Source organism: Bos indicus x Bos taurus, chromosome 2, assembly GCF_003369695.1.
Source record: "Bos indicus x Bos taurus breed Angus x Brahman F1 hybrid chromosome 2, Bos_hybrid_MaternalHap_v2.0, whole genome shotgun sequence".
In the NCBI taxonomy this organism is placed as follows: Eukaryota; Metazoa; Chordata; class Mammalia; order Artiodactyla; family Bovidae; genus Bos; species Bos indicus x Bos taurus.
The window spans coordinates 130,783,794-130,809,738 of NC_040077.1; the positions used below are offsets into that span (position 1 = coordinate 130,783,794).

Genomic DNA, 25,945 nt, shown 5'->3' on the forward strand with positions numbered 1-25,945 from the left:
CAGGCCCCTGCCCCATACAGCGTGTGCTGGCATCGCCCAGCTCCTGGGCAGAAGCTGCTGGACGAGGCAGCGGGAGCTGGGGAGGAGGTCACACGCCGGGACCACACTCCAGGTGCCATCAGTTACGAGTGCAGTGGCGGAATGTTGTGCCGGCTCTGGGGTCTCGTGCCCTGAGGGCGCTTCTTGACTCCTCTGTTGCTTCGTGGCGTGACCTTGGGCAGGTGTCTAACCTTCCTGAGCCTGTTTTCTCATCTATAAAAATGAGGATGATAGAAGTACATGTGAAGCACTGAGAACCACGCTTGGCCCCTAGTAGGTGCTCAGTGAAATGTTAGCTGTTATTACCCCTTCATAATTAACTCTGGGACAGCAGGACTGTCCTGATTTTTCCAGAAGAGGAAACAAGAGGCTCAGAGGCACAGTGGATCGGTTCAGGTCACACAGTTACCGAGCTCGGAGCTGGACCTGGCTCTGGCTGACCTTCCATTGAGACCTGCCGGCTTCCCAGGTGAAGAACCCGCCTGCCGATGCAGGAGAATGAGAGACGCAGGTTCAGTCTCTGGGTTGGGAAGGTCCCCTGAGGAGGGCGTGGCAACCCACTCCAGTGTTCTTGCCTGGAGAATCCCAGGGACAGAGGAGCCTGGCAGGCTACAGTCTATAGCATCACAAAGAATCAGACACGATTGAAGCGACTTCGCACACACGTGGTCACGTTCCTGGCATTCGCTCCCAGGCCTATATGTGTGCGCGTTTGTGTGCGGCGTGTGTGTTTGCACACATGCGGGAAGGACGCACGACTCTCTGAGGTGTTGAGGAGCTGCGTGTGCTGAGTCTGGGTCCACGGCGTTGGCCTGGTCCTGGTGGGTGTGGGTGCTAAAGGGTGACGGGAACCAAACCAGCAGGCTCAGCCTCAGGAGCTACGCCTGGGGACAGACCCAGAGCTGGGCAGGGGCTTGCACCCGTGAGTGGAGGGGGACCTGCATCCCAGGAGCCCACAGTCCGGAGCCTCTTAGTTGGTGAGACCCGGGGGACTGTGTGACCGCACATACAGTTGGCACTCAGAGGGGTTTGCTAACAGAGTGATGAGTGACAGCGGTGAGTGACGGGACGAAGGCGGAGCCATGAGCACCAGAGGATCGGAAGGGGCACAGGTCAGGAGTTCCTGGGGGAAGCATAATGACCAGGGTCCGGTTAGCAGCACAGAGAGGAGGGGCCGGGGGCCCGCGGAGAGGGGCAGGGCCGTTCGCCCCTCCAGGCAGGGTGACTGGGGAAGCGGTGGGCCCTGGTCTGGCAGAGGTTAGGGTGACTTTGGCCTTGGTGCAGCCCTCCTTGCCAAGTGCCTGCCTCTCCTCTTCTGCACATGGTGCCAAGCACTGGGGGTTTCCACTACCCTGTGCCCAAGCAGGGCTGGGAGGCCTCTGCCCCAGGTCCCTGCAGACGCCCCTGAGCTGTGGATGTGCAGGGCCCATCCCCTGGCCCCTGCATGTTTTTCCTCCTGCCCTTTGAGTGCAGCTGTTTATATTTAAATCCCATGGGCGGAGGAGCCTGGTGGGCTGCAGCCCATGGGGTGGCAAAGAGTCGGGCATGACTGAGTGAATTCCCTTTCACTTTTCACTTTCATACATTGGAGAAGGAAATGGCAACCCACTCTAGTGTTCTTGCTAAATAGGACTTCCTTCCTCGATGATGACTCCTGGCGTGGGCGTGGCTGGGGAGCCAAGCTGGCAGGAGAGCCCAGGGTCACGTGGGGTAAAATCTGGCACTCCCGTCCTTGGCCTTGGGGCCTCCCCACCTGGAGGTGCCAGCCCTGCCCTGCTCTCAGGGGTGCCAGCCCTGCCGCAGTCTCCCCTGGGCCCTGGGGAGTATTTCTTCCCAACCCCGCGGCTTCCCAGGTACGGCGGGACGATGGGAGCCAGCCAGGCCAACCGCCCAGTGTGTTCATGATGTTTCATTTCCTGATTTCCTGATTCTCACGGGTGCTGGCTTCGGGGGCCACAGAGCTACGAGTTGAACAGTCAGTCAGTCGACATGTTTTTATTGAGCACCTACTGTGTGGGCTTCCCAGATGGTGCAGAACCCGCCTGCCAGTGCAGGAGACAAAAGGTTCGATCCCTGGGTCGGGAAGATCCCATGGGGTAAGAAATGGCAACCCACTCTAGTGTTCTTGCCTGGAAAATCCCATGGACAGAGGAGACTGGTGGCCTACAGTCCAGGGGGTCGCAAAAGAGTCGGACATGACTGAATGCATGCGTGCGCGCACACACACACACACACACACGCACACACACACAGATACTGTGTGGCCAGCTCGGAGAAGGGTAGGGGCTGGGAGATGCCATGTACATACAGATGTGGTCCTGACCTTGCTGAGGACTCAGAGAGCCGAGGTTACTATAGACATTCAGGAACCCCTTCTCTGCTTCAGGCACTGCCTCTCCCAGTCCCCGCCGCCTTCCCACAAGGTAGTTGGCCTCACTCCCACTTTATAGACTAGGAAACAGAGGCACAGAAAGGTAAGGTGGCCTTCTCAGGTTGCCCAGCTGGCCAGCAACAAAGCTGGGATTTAAATGCATGTCTCTGAGAGCTTCCCTGGTGGCGCAGACAGTAAAGAATCTGCCTGCAATGCAGGAGACCCAGGTTTGATCCCTGGGTTGGGAAGATCCCCTGGAGAAGGGAATGACAACCCGCTCCAGTACTCTTGCCTGGGAATCCCATGGACAGAGGAGCCTGGCAGGCTACAGTCCACGGGATTTGCAAAGAGTCGGACACGACTGAGCGACTCACACACACACACACGCACTCTCTGAGGCAGAGTGTGCTGTCAGCCCGGACATCCGCTGCTTGGGGAGGGACCCCCGCCCCGCGGGGAGCTGGCCTTCTGGGTGGGTTTCTGGAAGCCTCAGGCTCAGCCTGGCTCGCTCCCTTGGCGCCCCTCCCCCAGGAGCACTTTAACTACTACTCGCTGGACACCGCCCTGGGCCACCTTGTCTTCTCACTCAAGTATGACGTCATCGGGGACCAGGAACACCTGCGGCTGCTGCTCAGGTGAGGGCGGGGTGAGGGGGCCTGCGAGCAGGGAGGGCCGCGGACTCAGGGTCTGCAAGCCCATCCCAGTTTACCCGCTCTTGTAATGGAGGCCCAGAGAGGGCAGGCGGTTTTCCTGAGGCTGCACAGCAGGTCAGCGCCTAAGCCAGCCCTGGCCCCTCCTCCCCTCTGGACCTCCCGGAGGTCTGCCCCTCCTGGTCTTACTGGCTGGGGCGGGGCTCCCGTCTCCCTTTCCCCCTTCTTCACCTCTCAGCGTGGGTTTTCTTCTCCCAGGACCAAGTGCCGGACATACCACGACGTCATCCCCATCTCCTGCCTCACTGAGTTCCCCAACGTGGTCCAGATGGCAAAGGTGAGGCGTCTGCTCCATCGGGCGGAGCCCTGCAGGCAGCCCCCATGGGCCCAGAGCTGGGCTGCGGCCTGGCCCCTGCAGACCCTCAGCTTTAGCCCCAGATCCTGGTCTGGGTGCTGTGGCCTGTCTCTGGGGTCCTGCCCCTTCCGCGTTCCCCTGACACGTGGGCTGTGTGTTTGGGGCACTCTTTGGGCACCGTTTGGAGACAGGGGCCCCAGTTCTGCCTGCCTTCTTCTGAGTGACAGCACGCCCAGGCTGCTTCAGCCCTGACTGCACATCTCTTCTGTCTTGCTGTCCCTGCCACCCGACTTTGGCCCGGGAGGCCCAGAGGGCCCACCCTCAGGCCTTCACTTATCTCTTGCTGCAGTTGGTGTGTGAAGACGTGAACGTGGATCGATTCTATCCTGTGCTCTACCCCAAGGTATGGCTGGACCTGGGGAGGGTGGGTAACTAGGAGATCAAGCATGTATTGGGCACCTGCGCTGTGCAGGGTACTTTCCCTAAGTTCTCTCATTTAATCCTCACAATAATCCTGCAAAGTCCGCAGTTTGTAGAAGAGGAACTAGAGGCCCAGAAAGGTTTGCCTTAGGGATGCCCAGCAGATAAGGAAGTCCACATTTGAACCCAGTGCTGTCTGCCTTGGAGGCAAGTCTTTCTTGCCTCTGGAAATTCTCAAGTGCCATTTGGGGACCCATCTAAGGGTCATCTGTGCTCCCGAGCCAAGGCTCCACTGGCCTTGCTTTCTGACTCCGGAAGGGACCTGGGGAGAGAGTAACACAGGCGCCTCCTTAGGTACCACCCAGCAGATGGCAGCTGCACTTGCAGCTCTGGTGCTGGGTGCTGAAGTCACTGTGATAGTGTGGGATGAAGGAGAGGGGCTTTAGTCTTCAGTAAGCCAGCTGCTGCTACTGCTGCTGCTGCTGCTGCTAAATCGCTTCAGCATGTTCAACTCTGTGCAACCCTATAGACAGCAGCCCACCAGGCTCCCCCGTCCCTGGGATTCTCCAGGCAAGAACACTGGAGTGGGTTGCCATTTCCTTCTCCAAAGCATACAAGTGAGAAGTGAAAGTGAAATTGCTCAGTCGTGTCCGACTCTTAGCGACCCCATGGACTGCAGCCTACCAGGCTCTTCTGTCCATGGGATTTTCCAGGCAGGAGTACTGGAGTGGGGTGCCATTGCCTTCTCCACAGTGAGCCAGAGGGCTTCTCAAAAGAGCTGGACCCTGAAAGACAGGTGTAGCCTGTGGCTCTGACTGAATTCCCCAGCAAGGTGAGGTCCCTGAGAAGTGAGTGGTCCAGGAAAGGTCCCCTGAAGGAGGGTCTCAGTGATCAGGTCCCACCTCCCAGGTACAGAAGAGGACAAGATGAGGAGGGGAACTTGCTCAAGGCTCCACAGCACAGTGGCGGGACTTGGCCTGTCCTAGAATGATGAGATGACTTCATAGAAGAGCTGGACATCAGGCCGGTGTTAGAGCAGAGTTGGGGTGGGAGCTCGTGGGCAAAACTCAGGAGCAGTGAGCTTAGGCTTTGGAATCCAACAGACCTGAGTTCAAGCCCCAGCTCTGCCATTTGGCAGTTGTTGACCTTAGCAAGTCAGTTCCTTCAGCTCTCAGAACCTGGGCATCTTCATCTGTGAAATGAGGGCAGTGAGAGTCCCTCACGGACCCTTTCCAAGAAGAAGATGAGATGATGCATGTGGAGTGCCTGGCACAGTGCTTGGCACATAGAGCCATAAACAGGAACTTGAAAAAGCGGTGTGTCAGACTTTAAGAGAGTGAACTTATGGTTCCCAGTGGGGAAAGATGGAGGGAAGGGATAGTTAGGGAGTCTTGGAAGGACATGCACACACTGCTATATCTAAAATGGATAACTGACAAGGACCTACTGTATGGCATAGGGAGCTCTGCTCAGTTATGTGGCAGCCTGGATGGGAGGGGAGTTTGGGGGAGCATGGATACATGGGTATGTTTGGCTGAGGTGCTTTGCTGTGTGCCTGAAACCATCACAACATTGTTAATTGGCTATACACCCATATAAAATACAAATTAAAAAAGGAAAATAAAGGCAGTGTGTTTCACCCGTCACCCTCTCCCTGCAGGCCTCTCGCCTCATTGTCACCTTCGACGAGCACGTTATCAGCAATAACTTCAAGTTCGGAGTCATTTATCAGAAGCTCGGGCAGGTGTGCGGTCCTCTTCTCCCATCTGCCCATGTACCTGGGGCCTCAGAGCTTTGCCACGGAGAGCCCTTACCTGGGGACTGGAGCTCAGGAACCCCGGGCCTGCCAGAGGTCCCCCTTCCAGCCTTCCTGGGTGTGAGTGGGGGATGGCACCCCAGCTTGATGACCTCTGCCCTCTGTGTGCCTGCCCCCCTGCCAGACCTCCGAGGAAGAACTCTTCAGCACCAACGAGGAGAGCCCTGCCTTCGTGGAGTTCCTGGAGTTTCTGGGCCAGAAGGTCAAATTGCAGGACTTTAAGGGGTGAGCCCTGGGTCGGGATAGGCAGATGAGAATCCGACCCGTGCCTTTGGGCAGGGACGGAGCCCCCGTCCTGGTCCCACCGAGGCCTGGCTGGGGCTGGAGACTGAGCTGTGGCCTGGGGGGGCCTGGGGCAGGTTCCGAGGAGGCCTGGACGTGACCCACGGGCAGACGGGGACCGAGTCTGTGTACTGCAACTTCCGCAACAAGGAGATCATGTTTCACGTGTCCACCAAGCTGCCCTACACAGAAGGAGACGCCCAGCAGGTAGCCCTCTGCCTGTCCTCCTGTTCGTCCATCTACCTGCTCCTTCAGCGTCCACCACACCAGACTCAGTGGGCCCTGGGATAGAGAGAGGGAAATGATCCAGTCCCCCGACTTGTGGCCTTCTGTGGTTGGGGCAGGGTGAAAAGTGGCTGTGATGCTGTGGGAGCCTCAGTTTCCACATCTGTGAAATGGGGACAATAATGGCACCTACCTCACAGGTGAGCCCAAGTGAGAGGATGCACACAGAGTGGCTAGAACAGGATCTGGTGGCGATGGAGCAGGAGCTCAGTAAGTGAGGATTTTTAGCGGGAGTGAAGGGCTTTGTCAGGTCACTCGGGGGCACTTAGACTTGGCAGAGGTGGGAGTCAGGCAAAGCGCTCAAGATCAAGTGACTTCTGGCTGCAGAGGAGGTGGGAGAGGGAGGCGGAGTGTTCCTGGGGAGAATGGCTCCCGCCTTCTGCAGAGGCCTGGTGATGAGCAAGCACAAGGCACGCTCCCCGAGCTGAACTCGGAGATCTGCCACTGTGCCCTAAGCTTCCTGGGGGCTGCCTGCCTTCTCCCTGAGACCCCCACGCCTCCACCCCAGGCGGATGAAGGCATCATGGGAGAAAAATGGAAACGTTTCTTCCTTACCCTTAATGTCTTTTCATTTTCTTTGAATAAGGTTCTCTGTTCAATTTAGCAACTCATATATACTGAGCGGAACTTAACTTGTGCAGGAGGGGCCATGTGTGGGATGTTTAGACAGGAGGAGGGCAGAGAGGTAGGGCCTGGGGACCAGGGGCCTGGATCCAAGTCCCCGAGGTCACTGGAAGACCTTACAGGCCCCTGCTCTCTCAGCCTCAGTGTTCTCCTCTGCCACAGAATTCCAAGAAAACAAAAACAATTTTAAGACCAGTTTCTCGCCACCTTTTTCTGGGGGGGAAGCCACTCCCTAGATATGCCCCTCTGCCTACCCCCCAGCCCCCCTCCACCCCGGTGGGCACCCTCCCCGCACCCCCTGCCAGGTGCTGAAAGGCTGTGGCCCTGTGTTCAGTTGCAGCGGAAGCGACACATTGGCAACGACATCGTGGCTGTGGTCTTCCAGGACGAGAACACGCCGTTTGTGCCGGACATGATTGCGTCCAACTTCCTGCACGCCTACGTGGTGGTGCAGGCCGAGGCCGGGGGCCCCGACGGCCCCCTCTACAAGGTGGGTGATCTCGGAGCCTCCCGAGGGCACCCTCCTAGCCCCGTCCTCACTCGCTGCAAGGCCTCTCCGAACCTCGGTTTTCCCAGGTTTGAATAGGCGTGCTGTCCGGAGGGCTCTGAGCCCCGCTGTTGCCCGGATGATGGCGGAGGAGTCCCATCCCATCCTCTCTGCTGCCTGAAGTCCCTCCCCTAAAAAAGGCTGCTTACCCTCTTCCGCCCTTTATTCTCCTCCTCCTCTTGGCCCTCATGAGCCCAGAGACCCTCCACCCCTCCTCACCACTCAAATTCAAGACCAAGGATGGAGCCGCTGAAAACCTGGGGTCTGCCTACCCCATCTGTAGTCACCGAATGTCCCCAGCCAAGGGGCAGCCCTGTGCCAAGCATCGGGCTAGAGAGGCGAATCAGGGGTCTCTGGCTGATGTGGGGACCCCCCAGGGACACCCACCCTCCCTTCCAGGTGTCCGTCACTGCGAGAGATGACGTCCCCTTCTTCGGGCCACCCCTCCCGGACCCCGCTGTGTTTCGGAAGGTGAGGGGCAGCCCCCAGCCCCGCCGTGGGCAGAGCAGGACTAAATGGGTGGGGGCCTTGGGGTGCACAGTGCACTGTACTAGGTCGTGGAGCCCCCCTGGGTGCCAGGGCAGCCAGGCTCCCCTAACGGATTGGCTGGGGCCCAGCTTTTCTGTCCATCTTGATAAGAACTGTGACTGTTTCACAAAGTCACAGAGTAGACTGTATCATTGCTTTACATTCTGCATAGCAGACTCTGTGACCTTCCCTCCCCTCTGTTGTCTTTTTGACAATTTCAGTCTTCTACAATGTTTGCGGGTGGGGGCACACGTCTCTCATCTCTCAGAAGGAGCCTTAGCTCCAGTCCCCCAACAGATCCCCCAGACCGAGGCGGTGGGAGACCCCCGACCCAGCTCTCCTGAGGGGTGGGCAGCCATGAAGGGCATGGGGGCCTCTCACAGGTGCCTGGGCTGGGGCACTGAGCTCAGGGAGGTGCCCTTCCAGGAGTGAAGAGGACAGAACCCAGCAGAGCCCCAGCCCCTGACTCATTGCGTCTCAGCCCCGGGTTTCTTGTGTTCCCCTGACCTCCCCCCTTTCTCTTCTCCACGCTGGGGGCTCCCAGGGGCCTGAGTTCCAGGAATTTTTGCTGACAAAGCTGATCAATGCCGAATATGCTTGCTACAAGGCAGAGAAGTTTGCCAAGCTGGAGGTGAGCATGGGCTCTTGGAACTGGGACCCACCACCCCCTAGAATTTCAGCCGAGCCTCCTGGGAAGGGAAAAGCCATGTTCAGACCTTGGCCTTAGGGAGGGCTGCCTAGGGGAAGGATGGATCCGACAGGGCCAGAATCCAGTGAGCAGGGCCAGAATCCAGGGAGAGGAAGCAGGGGTTCCTACGGAATGCCCAGGAGGGGCTCGGAGGTAGGCTGACGGCACAGATGACACAGTGGAGGTGGTGCGTGGGGAAGCAAGATCTCAGAGGAGCTGTGGTGAGACCCCCGGGCGCTGCTGGAGCTGCGCAGGGGCCCGAGGGAAACCGGTAGAGGCGTCCGGGGCCCAGGCCCACTTCCCACTCAGAGAAGGCGGCCGGGATTCCAAGTGCGGGAAGAAGGACTGATCCTTGGGGTCTCTCCTGATGGTTGGGCCCACAGGAGCGGACACGGGCCGCCCTCCTGGAGACGCTCTATGAGGAGCTGCACATCCACAGTCAGTCCATGATGGGCCTGGGCGGCGACGAGGACAAGATGGAAAACGGCGGCGGGGGTGGCGGCTTCTTCGAGTCCTTCAAGGTGAAGGGCGGGGGTCCACCTGCGCGCGGAGGGACGCGGCGGGGATGGGGCGGGGACGCGGTGGGGATGAGGTGCAGGGGTGCGGGGCAGGACCAGGTAGAGGGTGTGGCTAGAGGCGGACTCGCCCGGGAGGTGGGGTCGCGTGGGGGCGTGGCTCGGGGTGGAGCTAATAGGCGCGAGCTCGGGCCAGGTGGGCGCACACCTGGGGTAGAGTCCGGAGGACGGTGAGCCTCAGGGTGACCCAGGTTTTAGCGTGGGCCTAAAGACTCGTGGCCGTGCGCGCGCGCTCTGCCGGGGCAGAGCCACGGTTGGGAGCTGTAAGGTGCGCTCTGGCTGGAGGAGGAGCTGATGGTTGGAGGCGGGGCTTAAGCTTGGGGGCGGAGTCTGCCTGGACGGTAGAAGGAAGGAGCGCTCTGGTGCCAATGGTGGTGGCTGCCAGGTCAGGGCAGAGAAGAGAGGACCCCCGTATCCTGACCGAGGGAAAGAAACCAGAGGTCCAGGAAGGAACGTGAACAAGGAGCTGATCTGCATGGCGTTAGGCCCGTGTGACCCGCTTTGGCTGTCTCTGGTTCAGTTCAGTTCAGTTCGTGTCCAGCTCTTTGCGACCCCATGGACTGCAGTATGCCAGGCCTCCCTGTCCATCACCAAATCCCAGAGTTTACTCAAACTCATGTCCATCGAGTCGGTGATGCCGTCGTCCCCTTCTCCTCGCGCCTTCAATCTTCCCCAGCATCAGGGTCTTTACCAATGAGTCAGTTCTTCGTATCAGGTGATCAAAGTATTGGAGTTTCAGCTTCAGCATCAGTCCTTCCAGTGAATATTCAGCTTAGTGGTAAAAGCATAGACACCCTGGGTTCAGGTTCCAGCCCTTCCACTTACCCGCTTGAGCATTCTCTGAGCCTCAGTTTTGTTTTGTTTTTTTTTCAAATCTGTTGTTTAGGCTTCTTACCTCGTACAGCTGTTGAGAATTATTTGTAAAGCAATTTGATCAGTGTAATGTAAGTTAAGAAACAAAATGCAAAACTGTGCCCATTTACCTCGGCGACTACCGTCCAAAGTTGAGAGGCAGAGGAGAGAGCAAGTTCCCTTCCCCCACCGCCCCACTGCGGGGCCTGGACCACCGCACCCAACCCCCCCCCCACACAGGTCCCCAGGCAATGACCCCTCTGCCTCCACCCACAGGAGGAGGACTGCCTATCCTCCAGGTGCCCAGCCAGGCTGGCAGGGCCTCACCTTTACCCCAGGGCAGGCTACAGAGCTGGAGATGTGGGTTTGCATAAGAGGATTAGCCCAAGCCGCCCAAGTTCTGCCCTGGGCTGAGGCGAACAGACCGCCTTTGAGAAAGAGGCTTGAGGAGAACCCTACCTTTGCGAGGAGCAGACAGCAAGTGGGTGGGGTGGATGTGGGCCTGGGCTGTCTTCTCTGAGGGAGGGATCCAGGCGCCCAGCATCTGGTGGGCACTGGATTAAGTCACAGCCTTTCTCAGACAGCAGAGCCCACGGCCTAGGCTTTGGGTTTGGCATCTGGGTCCCAGACCCACCTCTGCTTTGGTTTCATCACGTGGAGAATGGGCCTGGTAGCAGTGCCTGCCTCCAGGGGCAGATTGAGTGAGAGGATAGGTAGAGAACCCCGGCCCGACTTGAGCTTTCTGGGCAGGTTGTCTGAAAAAGGCAAGGAGGGGAGGGAGGGCAGAAAGAAAAGCAAGCAGGAAGCAGGCTCCAGGAGACCCTTAAAAGGAGGAAACTGGCGTTTCTGGGGCATTCTCTGCACACGCTTTGGGTCACAACTCTGCATCTCCTGTGGTCCTTACAACCGCACGACAGGTCGTGAGGCTCCAAGGCTCAGCGGTGGAGTGGTTTGCCTGAGGTCACCCAGCTAGTGGCAGAGCCAGGACCTACACAGCCCTCTGCACGGGTGGAGGTGACTCCCGTGTGGACTTGCGGGAAGGGACTCACCGGGGTCACCTAGGGTGGCATCGGTGGGTGGCTCCCGGGTTTCCCCGAGGGAGGGGGCCTTAAGAACTCCCTGCCCCACCTTCGCAGCGGGTCATCCGGAGCCGCAGCCAGTCCATGGATGCCATGGGGCTGAGCAACAAGAAGCCCCACACCGTGTCCACCAGCCACAGCGGGAGCTTCACGCCCAACAACCCCGACCTGGCCAAGGCAGCTGGAATAGTGAGTGCCCGCCCCCGCCCGCCCCCGCCCCCCAACCCTGCTGTCCCAGGGCCCACCCCAGACTCTAGGCTAGGTCTCGCCACTGCTGTCCAGGGGGTCAGGCTCCCGGGCTGTGACCCTGAGACCCTGCAGCCCCCTCTCCAGCCCCTTGACGCTCCCCGCCCTCCTCCGGGCCCTTTATTCAGCCCGGACTTCCTGCAGCGTGTCAGCCCTCTATCACGCTCCTTAGGGAACACCTCCTGTCTTGTCGTACGCTGGGAGTGGGGCTGCTGTGTGGACACCTCTGACCAAGCCTTGAGTTTCTGGGAACACCTACTGTGTGTCGGGCTGTGGGCGCACACTGTGTCAGGACCCGGGTCTCTCCGTGAGCATCTGCTGTGTGTCTGGCTCTGAGATGCTGCTGGGCACCACTGTGTGTCCGGACCTGGGCTGCCGTGCGCTGTGGATGGGGGCCCGGTTGCTGTGTGGACGTGCACCTTGTGGGCATCTCCTGGGGGCCCGGCCCTGCGTGTCCGCGAGCCCCTGTTGTGTGTCAGACCCTGGGCTCCTGTGTGGACCTGCCTCTGTGAATGTCTGCCGTGTGCCCAGGCCCTGAGCTGCTGTATGAGAACCTACTGTGTATCGGGAAATGGCCTGCTGTGATAAGCCCTGGATATCGGTGAATGCCCATTACGCACTGGGGAAGCGAGCTGTGTGAGCGCCCACTGTGTGCTCACAGAGCCCTTGTGGTTGTGGCTGCCTACTGTGTGTCAGGAACTGGGCTTCTGTGTGAACCTCTCCTGAGTGATCACCTCCTGTCTGCCGGGCTCTGTGGGACTCTGCCACTAACACACAGAGAGTGTGCTGGGCACAGGATGAAAAGGCCTTCGGCGGCGGGCCTGTCCGCTTTCCACTGCCCAGCGGCCAACCCCGGGCTCTGCACCTGCTGCTTTGCTGTCCCTTCCCCATCCGTCTTTCCTTCTATCACCCATCCATCCATCCTTCCATCCATCCATCCATCCATCCATCCATCCTCCCATCCATTACTTATTGACTGTCAGCTGCATGCCAAGCAAGCCCTGTGCTCAGTGCTGTGAGGCTGTGTCCTGTGACAGGAGGGACCCCCCCGCCCCCACCCCGGCCCTGGGGTCTGGCCTGGCCAGGGGAGCAAGGCGAGTCGTCTGTTTCCCAGCCGTCACCAAGCCCACCGGCACAGGAGCCGCAGCCCGCCCTCCTCCAAGCCCGATGCCCCAGCCACTCTCTTCCTCCCCCCAGTGGGGCCCTGCCTCCTGCGGGTGGCTGCAGAGGGGGCCCCGGGGACAGGGCCAGGCCAGCAGCGCCCGCCACGGCAGTAACCAGACCCATTTCTGTTTTGTTTTTGCACACTTCCCCCTCTCTCCTCGTGGCCTCCTTTTCCTTCCCTTTCTCTCCTCTCCCCTTCTCCCGCCACCCCCAACTTGCTCGTACTTGTGCATTCTCTCCTCTTGCACCTTCTTTACACCCTCTCCTCTGCTTCGCACCGTCTCCTCCCTCGCTTTTCCCTTTGTGCCTCCCCTCTCGGTCTCTTCTTGTCCGTCTCACCGCCGGGGCCGTCTCTGTCTGTCTGTCTGTTTCACCCTGTGCCCCTTCTTGTGTGACTGTCAATCTCTCGCCTCTCTTCTCTGTGTCTCCTTCCACCTCTTCTCTGCTTCTTTCCCCGGCCTTGTCTGTCTTAACCCCCTGCCCAATTCTCCTCTGTCCTCGTCTGTCTGTCCCTCCTCTCCCTGTCTCACTTCTCTGTCTCCCTGTCCTGCCATCCCTGTCTCTCTGACTCTCTGTCTCTCTCTGCCCCCGCCCTCTGCCGCTTGCCAGTCATTGCTTATTCCCGGGAAAAGTGCCAGTAGATTCGGACGCCGAGGCAGTGCCATAGGCATAGGAACCGTGGAAGAGGTTGTCGTCCGCGGGGCCACCGGCTCTGGAGGCTGTCTGCACGCGCTGTTCTCTGCTCGCTCTCAGGACGGAGGCCATATTGGGGACGTTGCCCCCCGACCCCCAACCCCCCAACCCCGGGGACAGGCCCGAGGGCCAGGCGGGATGGAGTGCCAGCAGCTCTGACGGCACTCAGCAACCAGCTTTGGGGCCTGGTACCTCTGCCAGAGCCAGGCCCCCTCCACCCCCACCAGGGGCTCTGGCCCTGCCCTGGCCCCCGGGACTCAGGCCCAGACCCCGCCGGGATCTGGTACCTGAAGACCCCACACCCAGCTGCACGTCCCCCAATATCGCCAGGCCTGCATGGAGCACCTTGCCCTCCTCTGCCCCCCTTCCCGGTCCCGACTGTGAACTGGCCTGGGGGCTCCTGCCCCTCCGTCCCTCCCTGGGGACCCCCATCCTGCCTGCCTGCCCCAGAGAAGCTGGCGGGGATGGGGGGCCTGCTTCTGGTGCCTGGGATGACCCACAGTAGTGTGTGTGGAAACTTAAGTGGGGATCTTTCACCTGCTGAGCTAGAGCCTCCCCCGGCAGGGCTGGAGTGGGGCAGTGCCTGGGTGGCTGCGCCTGCTTTCTCCCCGCTGCCCTCCATTGTAGGTCCTGTAACGCCCGGGGGGCTGCTGCTCTGAGGACCTGGCCTCCCTCCCCACCACAGCCCAGAGCGGCTGTCCAGCCCCCTGCTGGACAGGAAAAGGCCTCTGTCCCCTTTTCCTAAGATCCCGGGTCCAGACCTGCTGTGTGACCTCAGGGGGCCCCTTTGCCGTCTCTGGGCCTGTTTTCCTTTATCTGTAAACTAGGTTGGCTCTCTTGGGCAATGGACAGTCCTCTGCTTCGGGGCCTGGGCAGCAGGGCCCCAGGGTGGCCTGTGGCACCGGTGGGGTGGGGGGGGTCCCTGGAGCTCCAGGAGCAGGTGAGCACTGAGTTGGGGCCTCTCCCCACAGTCGCTGATTGTCCCTGGCAAGAGCCCCACGAGGAAGAAGTCGGGTCCGTTTGGCTCTCGCCGCAGCAGCGCTATCGGCATCGAGAACATCCAGGAGGTGCAGGAGAAGAGGTGGGCGGGGCAGCGGGGCGGGATGGCTCCTGCGTCCCCTCTGGCTCCTCCTCCCACCCCGCACCCCTGCGCCGACCCCCATTCAGCGGCCAAGGAAAGCAGACAACAGGGAGCCCCAGCCTTCTCCCCTCCTGTCCGCGCCCTCGAGGATCTGCTGTGCGCCAGCTCTTCATCTCACGCAAGCCGCCGCCACCCAGTCCCAGCTCTGCTGGTCCCGGGAGCCATAGGTCAGGGGAGGGCCTGGCCCGGGTCGCGCAGCTGGGGAGGGGCAGAGCTGGGGTCTGCTGAGCTCTGTAAGTACATCAGTGTAGGCGGGGTGTGGGCCGCGCCCGCCGCATGAGAAGCACGGAGCCCTCGGGGAAGCAGAGGGTTGTGAATCCGGTCTTCATCACGCTGCGGCTGTGTGATCTCGGGAAAGTCAGTGAACCTCTCTGAGCCTCATTGTCCTAATCTGAAAAAGAAAAAAAAAAAAAACAGGGATAAGGACACAACCAGCGGCACGGGGCTGGCTGTGGGGTGCGCGCCGTGCGTGCGAAGCCGGGCGCCAGGTGCGCTGAGGTCTCAGGAGTGAGCTGGCCCTCCCTTCACAGGCAGGAGAGCCCAGAATCCCATGAATCCAGGGTTCGCGTCTTGGCTTTGCCACGTCCTGGCTGCGCGTCCCTGGGCAGGTCTCTTCTCATCTCTGGACTCCAGTCTCCTTACCCGTTATGGGGGACACTTAACGCCCCCATCCGTGGGGGATGTCCTATCTCTTTCTTTCTTTTCTTTTTGGCCTCTCTGTGCGGCTTGTGGGATCTTAGTTCTGAGGTCAGGGATTGAACCTGAGTCCGTGGCACTGAAAGTGCCAAGGCCTAAACTCTGGCCCGCCGGGGAATTCCCAAGGACGTTCTACGTAGGTGCTCCCACAGTTCCTGCTCTCCCCTGGTCAGCCCAGGGGCTGCAGGGACCGTTCTGGGGCTGGCCCCTGAGGATACAGGGTGTGGGTACGAGGCAGGAGCGCCCGGGACCTCCTCTCCCCACCTGGGGCTCCTTCTACCCTTCAGGCCAGGCCTGGTGCTGAATCCCCTCGCCGCCCCCGTGTGCCCCGCAGGGAGAGCCCCCCGGCCGGCCAGAAGACCCCAGACAGCGGGCACGTCTCCCAGGAGCCCAAGTCGGAGAACTCATCCACTCAGAGCTCCCCAGAGATGCCCACGACCAAAAACAGGTTGGGGCTCGGGGCATGCTGAGTGGGGCCGGGGGGGGGGGGGCTTGGGTGTGGCGGGCCCATTCTTTCTCCCCCTCGTCTGGGCCCAGGGCTGCCCGGGAACGTGGACATGGCCACCCCCAGGGCAGCAGGGGGGCCCGGGCACTCTCCTGGGTCCTCCTCTGACACACACCCGCTGAGTGCCTTGTGCATGCCACACTCTGCAAGACTGCAGTCAGCTGGACATACGACCCCTGCCTCGCAGAGCTGACAGTCCAGAGTAACACAATATAGTAAGCTACTTCCAGGTAGCTACGACAGAAGGAAAATAAAGCAGAGGTTGCAATGAAGAATGGCTGGGGTTAGCTGGGGGCTCAGGGAAGACGTCTCCCGAGGGGTGAGGTTGGAATTGAGAGCTGAGTGAGGAGTTGGCCCTGTTAGGATGGACTGATGATGGCAGGGTAGAGGGAGGAGGGTTCCAGGTAGGAAGCACAGCACGTGCAAAGGCCCTGAGGCGTGCTTGAAGGCTTGGCAGAAGGGTGGTGTCGTTGGAGCTGAGTGAGTGAGGCTGGGCCTGCCTGGTCGTTGACGGTGGGAGGAAGCTGAAGAGTTGGGCCGGGGCTGGGTCATGGCTTTGAAGGCTATGTGAGAACTTTGAATATTTTTTAAATTTTTATTTATTTTTGGCCGTGCTGGGTCTTCACTGCTGCGCGGGCTTTTCTCTAGTTGTGGAGACCGGGGGCTACTCTCCAGCTGTGAGGCGCAGGCTTCTCGTTGTCGTGGAGCCTGGGCCATCCGGGCTTCCGTACTTACGGCGCGCAGGCTCAGTGTTCCATCGGGGCTTCAGTACTTCCGGCACGCAGGCTCAGTGTTTAGGGTGCTCGGGCTCAGTGGTTGCGGCTCGTGGTGCTCGGGCTTAGTTTCCCGACAGCACGTGGGATCTTCCCGGATCAGGGATCAAACCTGTATCTTCTCTGCATCAGCAGGCAGATTCTTTCCCACGGAGCCCCCAGGGAAGCCTGAGAACTTTGGATTTTATCCTAAGTGTAGCAAGGAGGCTTTGGAGGATTTTATTTAAGAGGAGTGATGCTTTCACAAGCTGACCCTGGTCACCTTGTGAGAGTAGGTCCAGGGTGGGAGCAGAGAGGCCAGCCCGGAGGCCGCCCTCCCTTCGCTGCTTGTCAGCTGAGCCCCGGAGGTGAGAGGGCCGGGGGGAGGACCCGTCCTGGGCTGAAGAGTCAGGCAGGTGAACAGGGAACCAGGAAAAGGCGACAGGGGCAGGAAGAGACTGAGCCGAGCAGATAGGGTCGTTCCCCGCCCACCCCCACAAGGAGGAATCAGGGAGGGCCTCCTTGAGGAGGTGTCTCCCCCCGACTGGTGTTTGAAAAGTGAATTTACTTTTTAGGACTTGAGGGAAGGCGTGAGACTGCAGGCAGCAGACACAGATTGGCCCGCAGTGGATTTTCCTCCAGAAAGAGGGGAGGAAGAAACAAGTGGGTAGATATTTCTTTCTGAGCAGAGGCTAGAAGGCAGGAAATCCTGTGCAGTGTTACATGAGCTCCTCCGCCTACATTGGTGACATTGGAATAATCAATGTGATATGGTAGTGATTGTGGTGAGAAAAGCCCTTGGACGTGGAATGAAACTGGGAGAGAGTTAAGGAGGAGACTGTGGAGGTGGAAGGCCTGGGTCCCACCTGCTCTCCCACCTCAGGCTGGGTGCCCACCCTCTCTGTGTCTGGGTGTCTGCTCATTTGTGACATGGGTCTGACAATGATAGCGATGAGATAACTGGGGTCAACACACTTAGATCAGTGCCTGGCACAGAGTCAGTCTGCACTCGCTGACGGTGCCGATGGTGTAACTATTAACCAATGGTGTATAGATAAATAGTTCCGATTGATCATACAGCCAAGAGAGTTGGGCTTCATCGGGGGCAGTAGGGAGGAGCAGGACTGGGGCCCGACAGGATCTCTGTGTTAGGAAGGACGGTGGTTTCGGGGAGGCTCAGGGGCCCCGGGAGCTATAAGGTGCCACGGAGGAGCTTGGCTGGCTGCAGGCTGGGCCTGCCTGGGCGGGGAGGGCAGGGACCGGGGGTCTCAGCTCAGGAGGTGCCCAGCGCGGATGCTGGCTGACGGGACGTGTCCATGGCAGAGCGGAGACAGTGGCCCAGAGAGCAGAAGTGCTGAAGGACTTCTCCCGCTCCTCGTCCAGCGCCAGCAGCTTCGCCAGCGTCGTGGAGGAAGCAGAGGGCGTGGATGCGGACGACACAGGCCTGGTGAGAGGCCCAGGAAGGAGAGGTGCCCCACGGCAGTGTGAAAGGGGTGCTCTTTGACCCCTGGAGATGATGCTCCAGGGTAAAGCGTGAGCCCGGCTGTGGCTGAGTTGTGATCAGGAGACCCAGCCCAGAGGAGTAGTGCAGACTGACCTTCCCTTACTCTGAAGCCTCCCACGGCTCCCCAGTTCCCCACTCAGCCCAGTCTGTGAGGTCTAGCCCCTCCCTCCCAAGCCCCTTCTCTTGCCCTTTGGCCAGTCTGCCCTCCTCCTTCAGCCAGTCCCCCAACCAGTCAGGCTTACTGCTCTACCCCGGGCCTTTGCACACGCCGTCTCCGCTGTCTGGAACACTGCCTGCTCCCTCCTTCCAGTCCCCCAACCAGTCAGGGTTACTGCTCTACCCCGGGCCTTTGCACGTGCCGTCTCCGCTGTCTGGAACACTGCCTGCTCCCTCCTTCCCCCTTTGTCTGACTGGCTCTGTTCCTCCTCCTCAGCTCAGCCTCACAGCACCTCCTCCAGAAAGCCTGACTTTCCAGTCCCAGGGTAGGTTAGGAGGCCCTTGTACACTCTCACTGGAGAAGGCAATGGCACCCCACTCCAGTACTCTTGCCTGGAAAATCCCATGGACAGAGGAGCCTGGTGGGCTGCAGTCCATGGGGTCGCTAAGAGTCGGACACGACTGAGCGACTTCCCTTTCACTTTCATGCACTGGAGAAGGAAATGGCAACCCACTCCAGTGTTTCTTGCCTGGAGAATCCCAGAGACGGGGAAGCTGGTGGGCTGCTGTCTACGGGGTCGCACAGAGTCAGACACGACTGAAGCGACTTAGCAGCAGCAGCAGCACACTCTCACGGACCCTGGGCTCTGTCCTTGGCACGCTCCATCACGCTTCGTTCGACAACCCTTCAGTTCCCTGCCAGGCTCCGTGTCAGATGCTGAGCGTGCAGACCGCCAAGCCCCCACCCCGTGGAGCCTGGGATCTGGAACTGTGCTGGTCTCTTCCCAGCCTGTCTCTCCTCTTAACTTGGAGCTCTTGGAGGGCCAGGACCCTACTCAAATTCTCTCGGTGGCGTGGCTTACGAGAATCTCAGTGTTTGAATGCACGGATGAGTGGAAGTGTGTGTGTGTGTCTGTGTCCGCTTCTGTTCCCACTCTGCCCTCCTGGGGTCCCCTGGGGCAGACATGGCTGGGCCCTCACCCTCTTTGCAGAGGGGCCACGGTCGGGCGGGGGGTTGTGGATCAGAGGAGGGGGTGAGCAGGGGAGGGGGGAGCCAGCCAGTGCCGTGGGCGAGGACTTAACCTCCCTCCTTCTCTCTCTACCGTCCTCAGGAGAGTGTTTCCTCCTCGGGCACGCCCCACAAGCGGGACTCCTTCATCTACAGCACGTGGCTGGAAGACAGCATCAGTACCACGAGCGGAGGCAGCTCCCCAGGTACCAGCAGGGCCAGCCCCACCACGGGCACGCCCACCCCTGTGATGGGCGGCGGCCAGGGCTGGGCACGGAGGGCCAAGACCCGTTTTCAGGCCCCAGGTGGTGGGTGTGTAATGGGCCTGCCACTGACGTGGGCTCTGTGGGTTGGTCCTTATCCCGCCTATTATGGTAGTTGGTGGCTTGGAGGACTGATGACTTCTAGAAGGGCCTTGAAAGTTGATGGGGCTTTAAAGGGGGTAAAGATGGGAGTTGAGGGTGGGAGTCCTCGAGGGAGGGGCTTGCTGGGGTTGGGGGACATGCGTGCCGACCGCCCATCCATGCCCCCGTCTCCCTGGTGCCTCCCCGCGGCCAGTGAGGTGGCTCCCTCCTGCCTCCCTCCCCAGGCCCCTCTCGGTCACCCCATCCCGACGCCGGCAAGTTGGGGGACCCTGCATGTCCCGAGATCAAGATCCAGCTGGAAGCATCTGAACAGCACACGCCCCAGCTGGTATGCACAGCTGCCAGGGGCCTGGGTAGGGCTGGGACGGATGGCCTGGACGCTGGCCCTGTGGGGGGCACCGTTGCCCCGGAAAGGGGGATTGGCTGTTGGGGAGAGGCCTCAGGCAGCCAGGGGTCCCCAGGGATGGCGCTGGACCAAGACATGGGCCCCCCCCCAAGCCTGGAGGGGTTGGGCTTGTCCAGCCTGGGCGCACCCGCTGACTTCTGCTCGCCCGTGTCTCCCACCCCCTGTCCTGGCGCCTGTATTGCCGCTGTTCTGACCGCAGGGCTGTTAGCCACGCTGTCACTCTGAAGGTGACCCCGAGCAGGTCAGTCCCAGCCCTTAGCTCCTGTTTGGTCGGGAGGAGGGAAAGGGCAGGGGAAGGCAGGGCTGGGCCGGCTTCTCTCCTTCTCCGTCACCTCTGCGGGGTGAGAGTTACGTGTCTAGGTTTGAATCTTCTGCCACTCAGTTTGCTAGGTGACCCTGGGCCTCAGTTTCGTTATCTGTACAGTGGGGCCAATAAATTCTGCCTCACCTCTGCCCATGAGTTACTGGGAGAATTTGATGAGAGCCTGAAAGGGATTTGGGAATTGTTGGGAGGGAGGGGTCTTGGGGGTTCCCCGTGGGGTAGAAAGACCCAGAGCCTGCCGTCCCAAGGGCGTGACCCGTCCACATCCGGCTCCCCGTCTCATGGCGCATCTGTCTCCTTTACCCTGCAGACGAGGGTGCGGAAGCACGAGGCGAGGCTGCTCCGGCAGATCCGGGCGGACGGGCCTTCTGCCCAGAGGCCAGCACCAGCCTGGGGGCCGCCCCTCGCCTGCCCAGCCCTCCTCCTGCCCCACGTCTGGGCTGTCTCTGCAGGGCAGAGCCAGCCAGCCCTGGGAGCGGGGAAGCTGCTGGCACCGTCCCCACCCCCTGGGCTGGGGGGCTGGCTGGGGCAGGGAGAGGTCAGTTGGAACGGGACTCCAGGCCTGGCTCATCCATCACCCCTGGGTGCCCCTCTGGATTCGAGAGAATGAGCTGGAAAGGAGAACTGAGGCATCTCAGTGCACACAGAGCCTGCCATGGAGGCACTGGGTAGGAGGAGCCCTGGGCTGGGGTCCTGAGTCCTAGCTTGTGGTTCGGGATCCGCTCTGCGACTCTAGGCCCATCATGCTCCCTCTCTGAGTGCCTCTGCCCTAAATGGATGAGGTCATTTCAGAGGTCGCTGAAGAGTGGGATTCCGCGCACCTGCCCCAGAGTGGAGGATCCTGGGGGCCTCCCGTCACCCTCTCCCGCTTCTTGGGGTTCCTGGGGCCCCAGGTCGGCTGAGGGGCAGGGGGCTGGCTGTGGGCCACGGCACCTCCTAGACCTGCCAAGGCCCTGCCCACCGCCCCTACGTGACAGATGAGTGACCCCCTTGTGGGCGTCGGGGGACCTACCTGTCTCTTCCGCCATCCCCCGGCTCGACCCCCAGCGTCTCCTGCTCCTGGCACTCCAGGCCGAGGGGTCTCAGCTGGCTCACCTTTGCACCACCCCCACCCCGCACGGAGCGGGCAGGCAGGCACAGCTGCTGTGAGTCCACATCCTCGTGTGTGTCCACACTTTTTAGGCACCACACCAAGGGGCAGCCTTCCGGCCCCAACACCCATTTCGGAAGCCCCCGTGGCCGCGTGTGTGTGTCGGTAACAGTTGTACAAAATAAATTCTATTTATCGCTATTGTACCCCGAGCTGGACCTGGCTTCATGTGACCCTCTCCCCCCGCCTCAGATCAAGCCCAGACAGATCTTAGTGGTGCTGTGGTCAAGACCAAGAGCCTGTTCACACCCCCACCCCACCCCAACCTCCCCACCCCGCCATCCCCACCCAATCAGAGCTCCTGGGCCTGCAGACACCTCCAAGGCCAAGTGATGAGCTCTTTGACCACCAGCTTTCCTCCCCCGGCTCTGCCCTTTTCCCACCTTGTTCCCTCTCCCCAGCAGGGAGAACATGGCTTTGAAGTCAGTTCAGTTCAGCTCAGTCGCTCAGTCGTGTCCGCCTCTTTGCGACCCCGTGGACGGCAGCACGCCAGGCCTCCCAGTCCATCACCAGCTCCCGGAGCTTGCTCAAACTCATGCCCGCCAATTGGAGTCCTGCCTCTAGCTGGTGGTGCTGAGAAACTTAGAAGGTTCTCTGAGCCTGTTTCCACTTCTGTAACATGGGAAAGGTAGTTCTTCTCCCAGGGGTCCGTCCTGAGGATGCCTTGATGGGTGCACGTTGAACACCCAGGACAGCGCCGGGCAGCCTGTGGGTGAAGTTCTCGTGCGTTCCGTGTGTGGCCACCAGGGGGCGCCAAGGGATCGCTTACCTGCACTGATGGGGGCGGGCAGCCGGCGCTGAACCTGTCCGGCTTCGGGAAGGAGCTCACCCGGTGATAAGCTGGGATGAGGGCCTGGGGGGAGGGTGGGGGTGCGGGAGATGTGGGAGGAGCCCCGGGGTGCAGCCTGGCTGAAGGGGGAATGGGGAAGACACCGTGGTTCCTGAGCACCCCCGGAAAGGCTTAGCATAGTGTCCTTGGGGAGGAAGCCACAGGTGCAACGGGAGTAGGCCAGAGAGAGCTGCTTGCAGCTGAGAAGGGGAGGGGATGGTGGTGGTGGAGGGGCAGGGAGAGGGCAGGGATCAGGCCAGAGGCCGCATGGCTTTGGATGCCGGACCCAGGGACTAAGGCCCTATGCCGGGGTCAGTGGGGAAGCCATGCAGGATGGGACACCGGGAGCAGGGCCTGGCTGGCGGGGGCCAGCGGGCAGCGTCGGTCCAGGAGCCCTTTGCCAAGGTGCCGAGGACACGGAGTGTGCCCAGGACAGTGGGCAGGTCTGGAAGGTGCTGGGAGACTTGAGCGTCTGGAAGGGGCTGAGGGAGGAGCTGGGAGGTGCTCAGGGGTCCGGCCCGAGTGTTGGTGAAGGGGGTATGGGGGGGTTCTCTGAGATAGGCGCGTCGGAAGAAGGGCAGGCTGGGGGATTTGGGGCTTGGAGGTGGGTCCCTGGGGGGCTCACGATGCCTTGGCCTCACGCCCTCCCCACCACCAGCCCCCATGTCCTCCCCGGGACGATGCTGGAGGCACCCTAGGGCCTTCCTGACGGGGCTCTGCTGTGACCCTCGGATGTCTGGGGTCCCCCCAGGGCTGGTGACTCACTCCCCAGCCCCGTCCACCCGGGTTTGGCCCTGGCCGCCCTAGACTCAACGGGTCCCGGCTAACCACCCCCAACTCCCCTCCTCTGCCTAACCCCTTTTCTCTAACCTGCGCCCCCCACCCTGGCCCCCAGGCCCTGCCTCCTTCCATTCCAACAAGGGCCAGTAGCCACAGTCCAGCCCCAATATCAAGAGCATAGCTCTGAGTTTATTTACCTCCTATAAGCTCGGTAAGTTTGGGCACATGGACCTCAGGGTCCTCATCTGTTCACTGGGAGTGCTAATAGCCCCGCCTTTAGTACCCGGGTGGGAGGATTCAATGAGGTGATGCCTCACAAAGTTCTTGGTGCAGCCCTAGCAGGAGGTGGGCTCAAAAAAATAGCGTGTGCGTTGTGTGGGGGTTGCACTTAGCCACGAATGAGGACATCTCCACAACCCACGTCGCAGGCCATGGGGCCAGCTCTCTGCATGGGCGATGAGGTGGCTGGCTCAGGACCGGTGTCAGCAATGTACGATGATCAATTGCATCCCTGAGCCCCAGCCTCCAGGGCTTCCCTGGGCTTGATGATCCTTTCAGAAAAGAACTGGGTGTGTCCGTTGGGTCCCTTTACTGGGTGCCCACCCCCGCTCTGGCCCGCTGCCGACCTAGCCCAGAAGCTGGGGCCCAGCTGGGCGAGCAGCACCCACTTTGGCCCCCTCGGCCTGCCCGGTTGTGCCCGCGCCCCCGTCAGTGGAAAGGACCGGCTTCTGGGCTGGGTTTCAGCTGGGGCCCCCACCCCACCCCACCCTTCCAGACTCCAGGGTGGGGCTGGGGGAGGCCAAGGACCAAACCAGCCTCTGTGATCAAAGCATCCAGTCCTGTTTCTCTTGTGCTCGCGCCAGCTCTGTGCTCGCCCTGGGTTCAGAGGTGGGCAGGGCGAGCCGGGACACGGACCCGAGACTGGAATTAGGGCCTGGGTGGGGGGTGTCAGGCCCCGGGAAGCCCTGGACTCGGCTTAGAAATGACTCTGGTGCTGCAAACGCCTGGCAGAGGTTGCTCCAGACACAGGAGGTGAGAGGCCCCTGCAGAGGGACTTGGGTGCCCGGCTGAACCGGCAGCCTCATCTCCCCTGCCTCAGAATGGGGACCTGTCTCCCCAGGCATCAGTCTCCCCACCTGTAAAATGGGGGCAGAGCCCTACCTGTCGCTGTCAAGAGGCTCTCGCAGCCTCTAAGGGACCTGGCCTGGACCCCGTGCCCAATAGGAGGGGTCCTCCCCCCATCTCCCAGCCGCTGGGGTGTCCTTGGACGCCCATGGCTTGCCCTGGGGCAGCTTTGCCAAAGAGCCGGCCACAGGCCCAGGCCCGCCCAGCGCCAGGGGACTGCGACCTGGCCTTTCTCTGCTGTTCAGGCCACAGGGGGTACTTAACCAGGGACCCTGGAATGTGGAGGTCCCGCCCTGCCGAGGGGACAGCCAGGGACGGAGCCTCCTGAAATAACCAGATCTGGTTAGCGAGGCTAATTTTAAACGCCACTCTGGCTGCCCAATAGGCCCTTCTGGGAAGCCGTGAATGTCCCTGTGTTTGGCCCCTGGGAGGCAGGGCGAGGGGAGAGAGGAGAGGGGCCCGGAGGACCCCCACCCCTGACAGCCGGCGCCGGAGACCCCAGGCTGCGTCCCAAAGCCGGCCCATCCAGGGCCCAGAGCCCTGGCCCCAAAATGGGGCTCGGGGGCCCAGCCTCTGCCCTGAGCCACTCTGAGGGAACCCAGGTGGGCTCTCCAGACCTCCACCCTCTGCACTGGGCTGCCTGGACCGGAAGCTCGCTGTCGGTCTCTGTCTTAGCCGTCTTCACGGTCTCCTTCCGCTCCCTCACCCTGCCCCTGCCTCTCTGGGTCTCTGCCTCTCTGTCTCTGATGCTGGAGTCTGCAGCAATGACTCTGTTCCCCTCTGCCTGGGTCCCTCATGCAAGAGGCGCTGGCGCCTTCCTGACAGCCTGTCGGCTGGACTGTGCGTGCCAGGTAGGGGGCAGGTGTCCACTCGGGAGCTGGGGCTGCAGGTGGGGCCCGCCGAGGGAAGGACAGCTGTCCCGGGAGCCAACAGGAGCTGTCACCGGGCAGGCAGGGGCTGTGTCCAGGCATGACCTGGGCCATCTGGCCCGGCCCGGCCGGGCACGAGCAGAAGGAATGAACTCTGGGGGTAAGGTTGCCAGATTTAGCAAGTAGAAACCCACGGAGCCCAGGTAAAGTTGCATTTCAGATAAACAAGGGAGGATTTTTTAGTTTAAGTATACCTCATGAAATGTTTGGGACACAGACTAAAAATCCTCCCTTGTTTATCTGAAATTCGAGTTTGACTGGGCATCCTATATTTTATCTGGCAGCCCTCTCCTGGGAGGCTTTAAGAGTGAGAGGGAAATTTTTTTAGCAACGGCAGGTTTTAGAGACTGAGGGAGCCCCCGCCTGGCGAGGATGAGGTAGCTATACCCTGGGGAAATCCCGGTCTGATGCGGGAGGCACGACTCCTGGCCGCAGGCAGCTTTCAGTCTTCTGGTGAAGGGGCGGGGGCAGTCCTTGGGAGCTTGGTGGGTGGACCTCACCGGCCGCACAGACGCCAGCTACCTCTTCAGGACGGACATCAGAAGGAGGGTCTCTCCTGAGCCCCTGAGCCTCACCCAGGGCCTGGCACATAGTAGGGGCTTCATCAATATTTGTCAAATGAGAGAAGAATTCTCCCAGCCCATGCCCACAGGAGTGGGAGGGTGCCTGGCCAGCAGAGGCTCCAACACTGACCTCCCAAGCTGCTTGGATCCCACGGGAGGGTGTACTGCCCCCCACCAGGGGACCCCCAAAGTGAGCTGCAGAGGAGGAGGAGGAAGTGGGGAGAAGGCATGGAGAGGTGATGCCAGCTTTTTGCCTAGCCCGCTCTCACCGCAGACCCCACCCCCAACTCAGAGTCCAGCCTGAGCAAGGGTACAGGTCAGGCGTGGGAACTGGGGGAGGGTGACCTCTGGCCCCGGGGACTGGTTGGGACCAAGGCAGAGGGCAGGCCAAAGAGGTGGCTGGCTGCTCAGGGCTCCTTAGAGGGGCATTTGAACAAGTCTGGGGATTCCTGGGACCAAGAAACTTGAGGACACTTGTTTCTGGGGAGGTAAGATTCGG

At 60.8% G+C, this 25,945-nt stretch overlaps 1 protein-coding gene across 11 annotated transcripts in view; it reads left to right on the forward strand.

Moving 5' to 3' along the window:
• The window catches only part of RAP1GAP (RAP1 GTPase activating protein), a 70,297-nt gene extending 48,931 nt beyond the window's left edge, over positions 1 to 21,366 (forward strand). For 5 of the 11 annotated variants that reach the window (XR_003507406.1, XR_003507405.1, XR_003507396.1 and 2 more), the window contains 19 exons: positions 2,942 to 3,045; positions 3,319 to 3,397; positions 3,765 to 3,818; positions 5,496 to 5,579; positions 5,776 to 5,876; positions 6,011 to 6,140; positions 7,177 to 7,332; positions 7,789 to 7,860; positions 8,462 to 8,548; positions 8,989 to 9,126; positions 11,169 to 11,300; positions 13,131 to 13,208; positions 14,186 to 14,295; positions 15,386 to 15,499; positions 17,632 to 17,755; positions 19,081 to 19,183; positions 19,536 to 19,670; positions 19,948 to 19,989; positions 20,381 to 21,366. Coding sequence is in view for 5 of the 11 variants with exons in the window: in XM_027521229.1 (XP_027377030.1) it covers positions 2,942 to 3,045; positions 3,319 to 3,397; positions 3,765 to 3,818; positions 5,496 to 5,579; positions 5,776 to 5,876; positions 6,011 to 6,140; positions 7,177 to 7,332; positions 7,789 to 7,860; positions 8,462 to 8,548; positions 8,989 to 9,126; positions 11,169 to 11,300; positions 13,131 to 13,208; positions 14,186 to 14,295; positions 15,386 to 15,499; positions 17,632 to 17,755; positions 19,081 to 19,183; positions 19,567 to 19,670; positions 19,948 to 19,956 (1,779 nt within the window). In the remaining 6 variants the exon portion in view is untranslated. The remainder of the gene's footprint in view (positions 1 to 2,941; positions 3,046 to 3,318; positions 3,398 to 3,764; positions 3,819 to 5,495; positions 5,580 to 5,775; positions 5,877 to 6,010; positions 6,141 to 7,176; positions 7,333 to 7,788; positions 7,861 to 8,461; positions 8,549 to 8,988; positions 9,127 to 11,168; positions 11,301 to 13,130; positions 13,209 to 14,185; positions 14,296 to 15,385; positions 15,500 to 17,631; positions 17,756 to 19,080; positions 19,184 to 19,535; positions 19,671 to 19,947; positions 19,990 to 20,380) is intronic. The other 6 variants (XM_027521263.1, XM_027521242.1, XM_027521229.1 and 3 more) reach the window with 5 other exon arrangements.
• Positions 21,367 to 25,945: the final 4,579 nt, after the last annotated feature.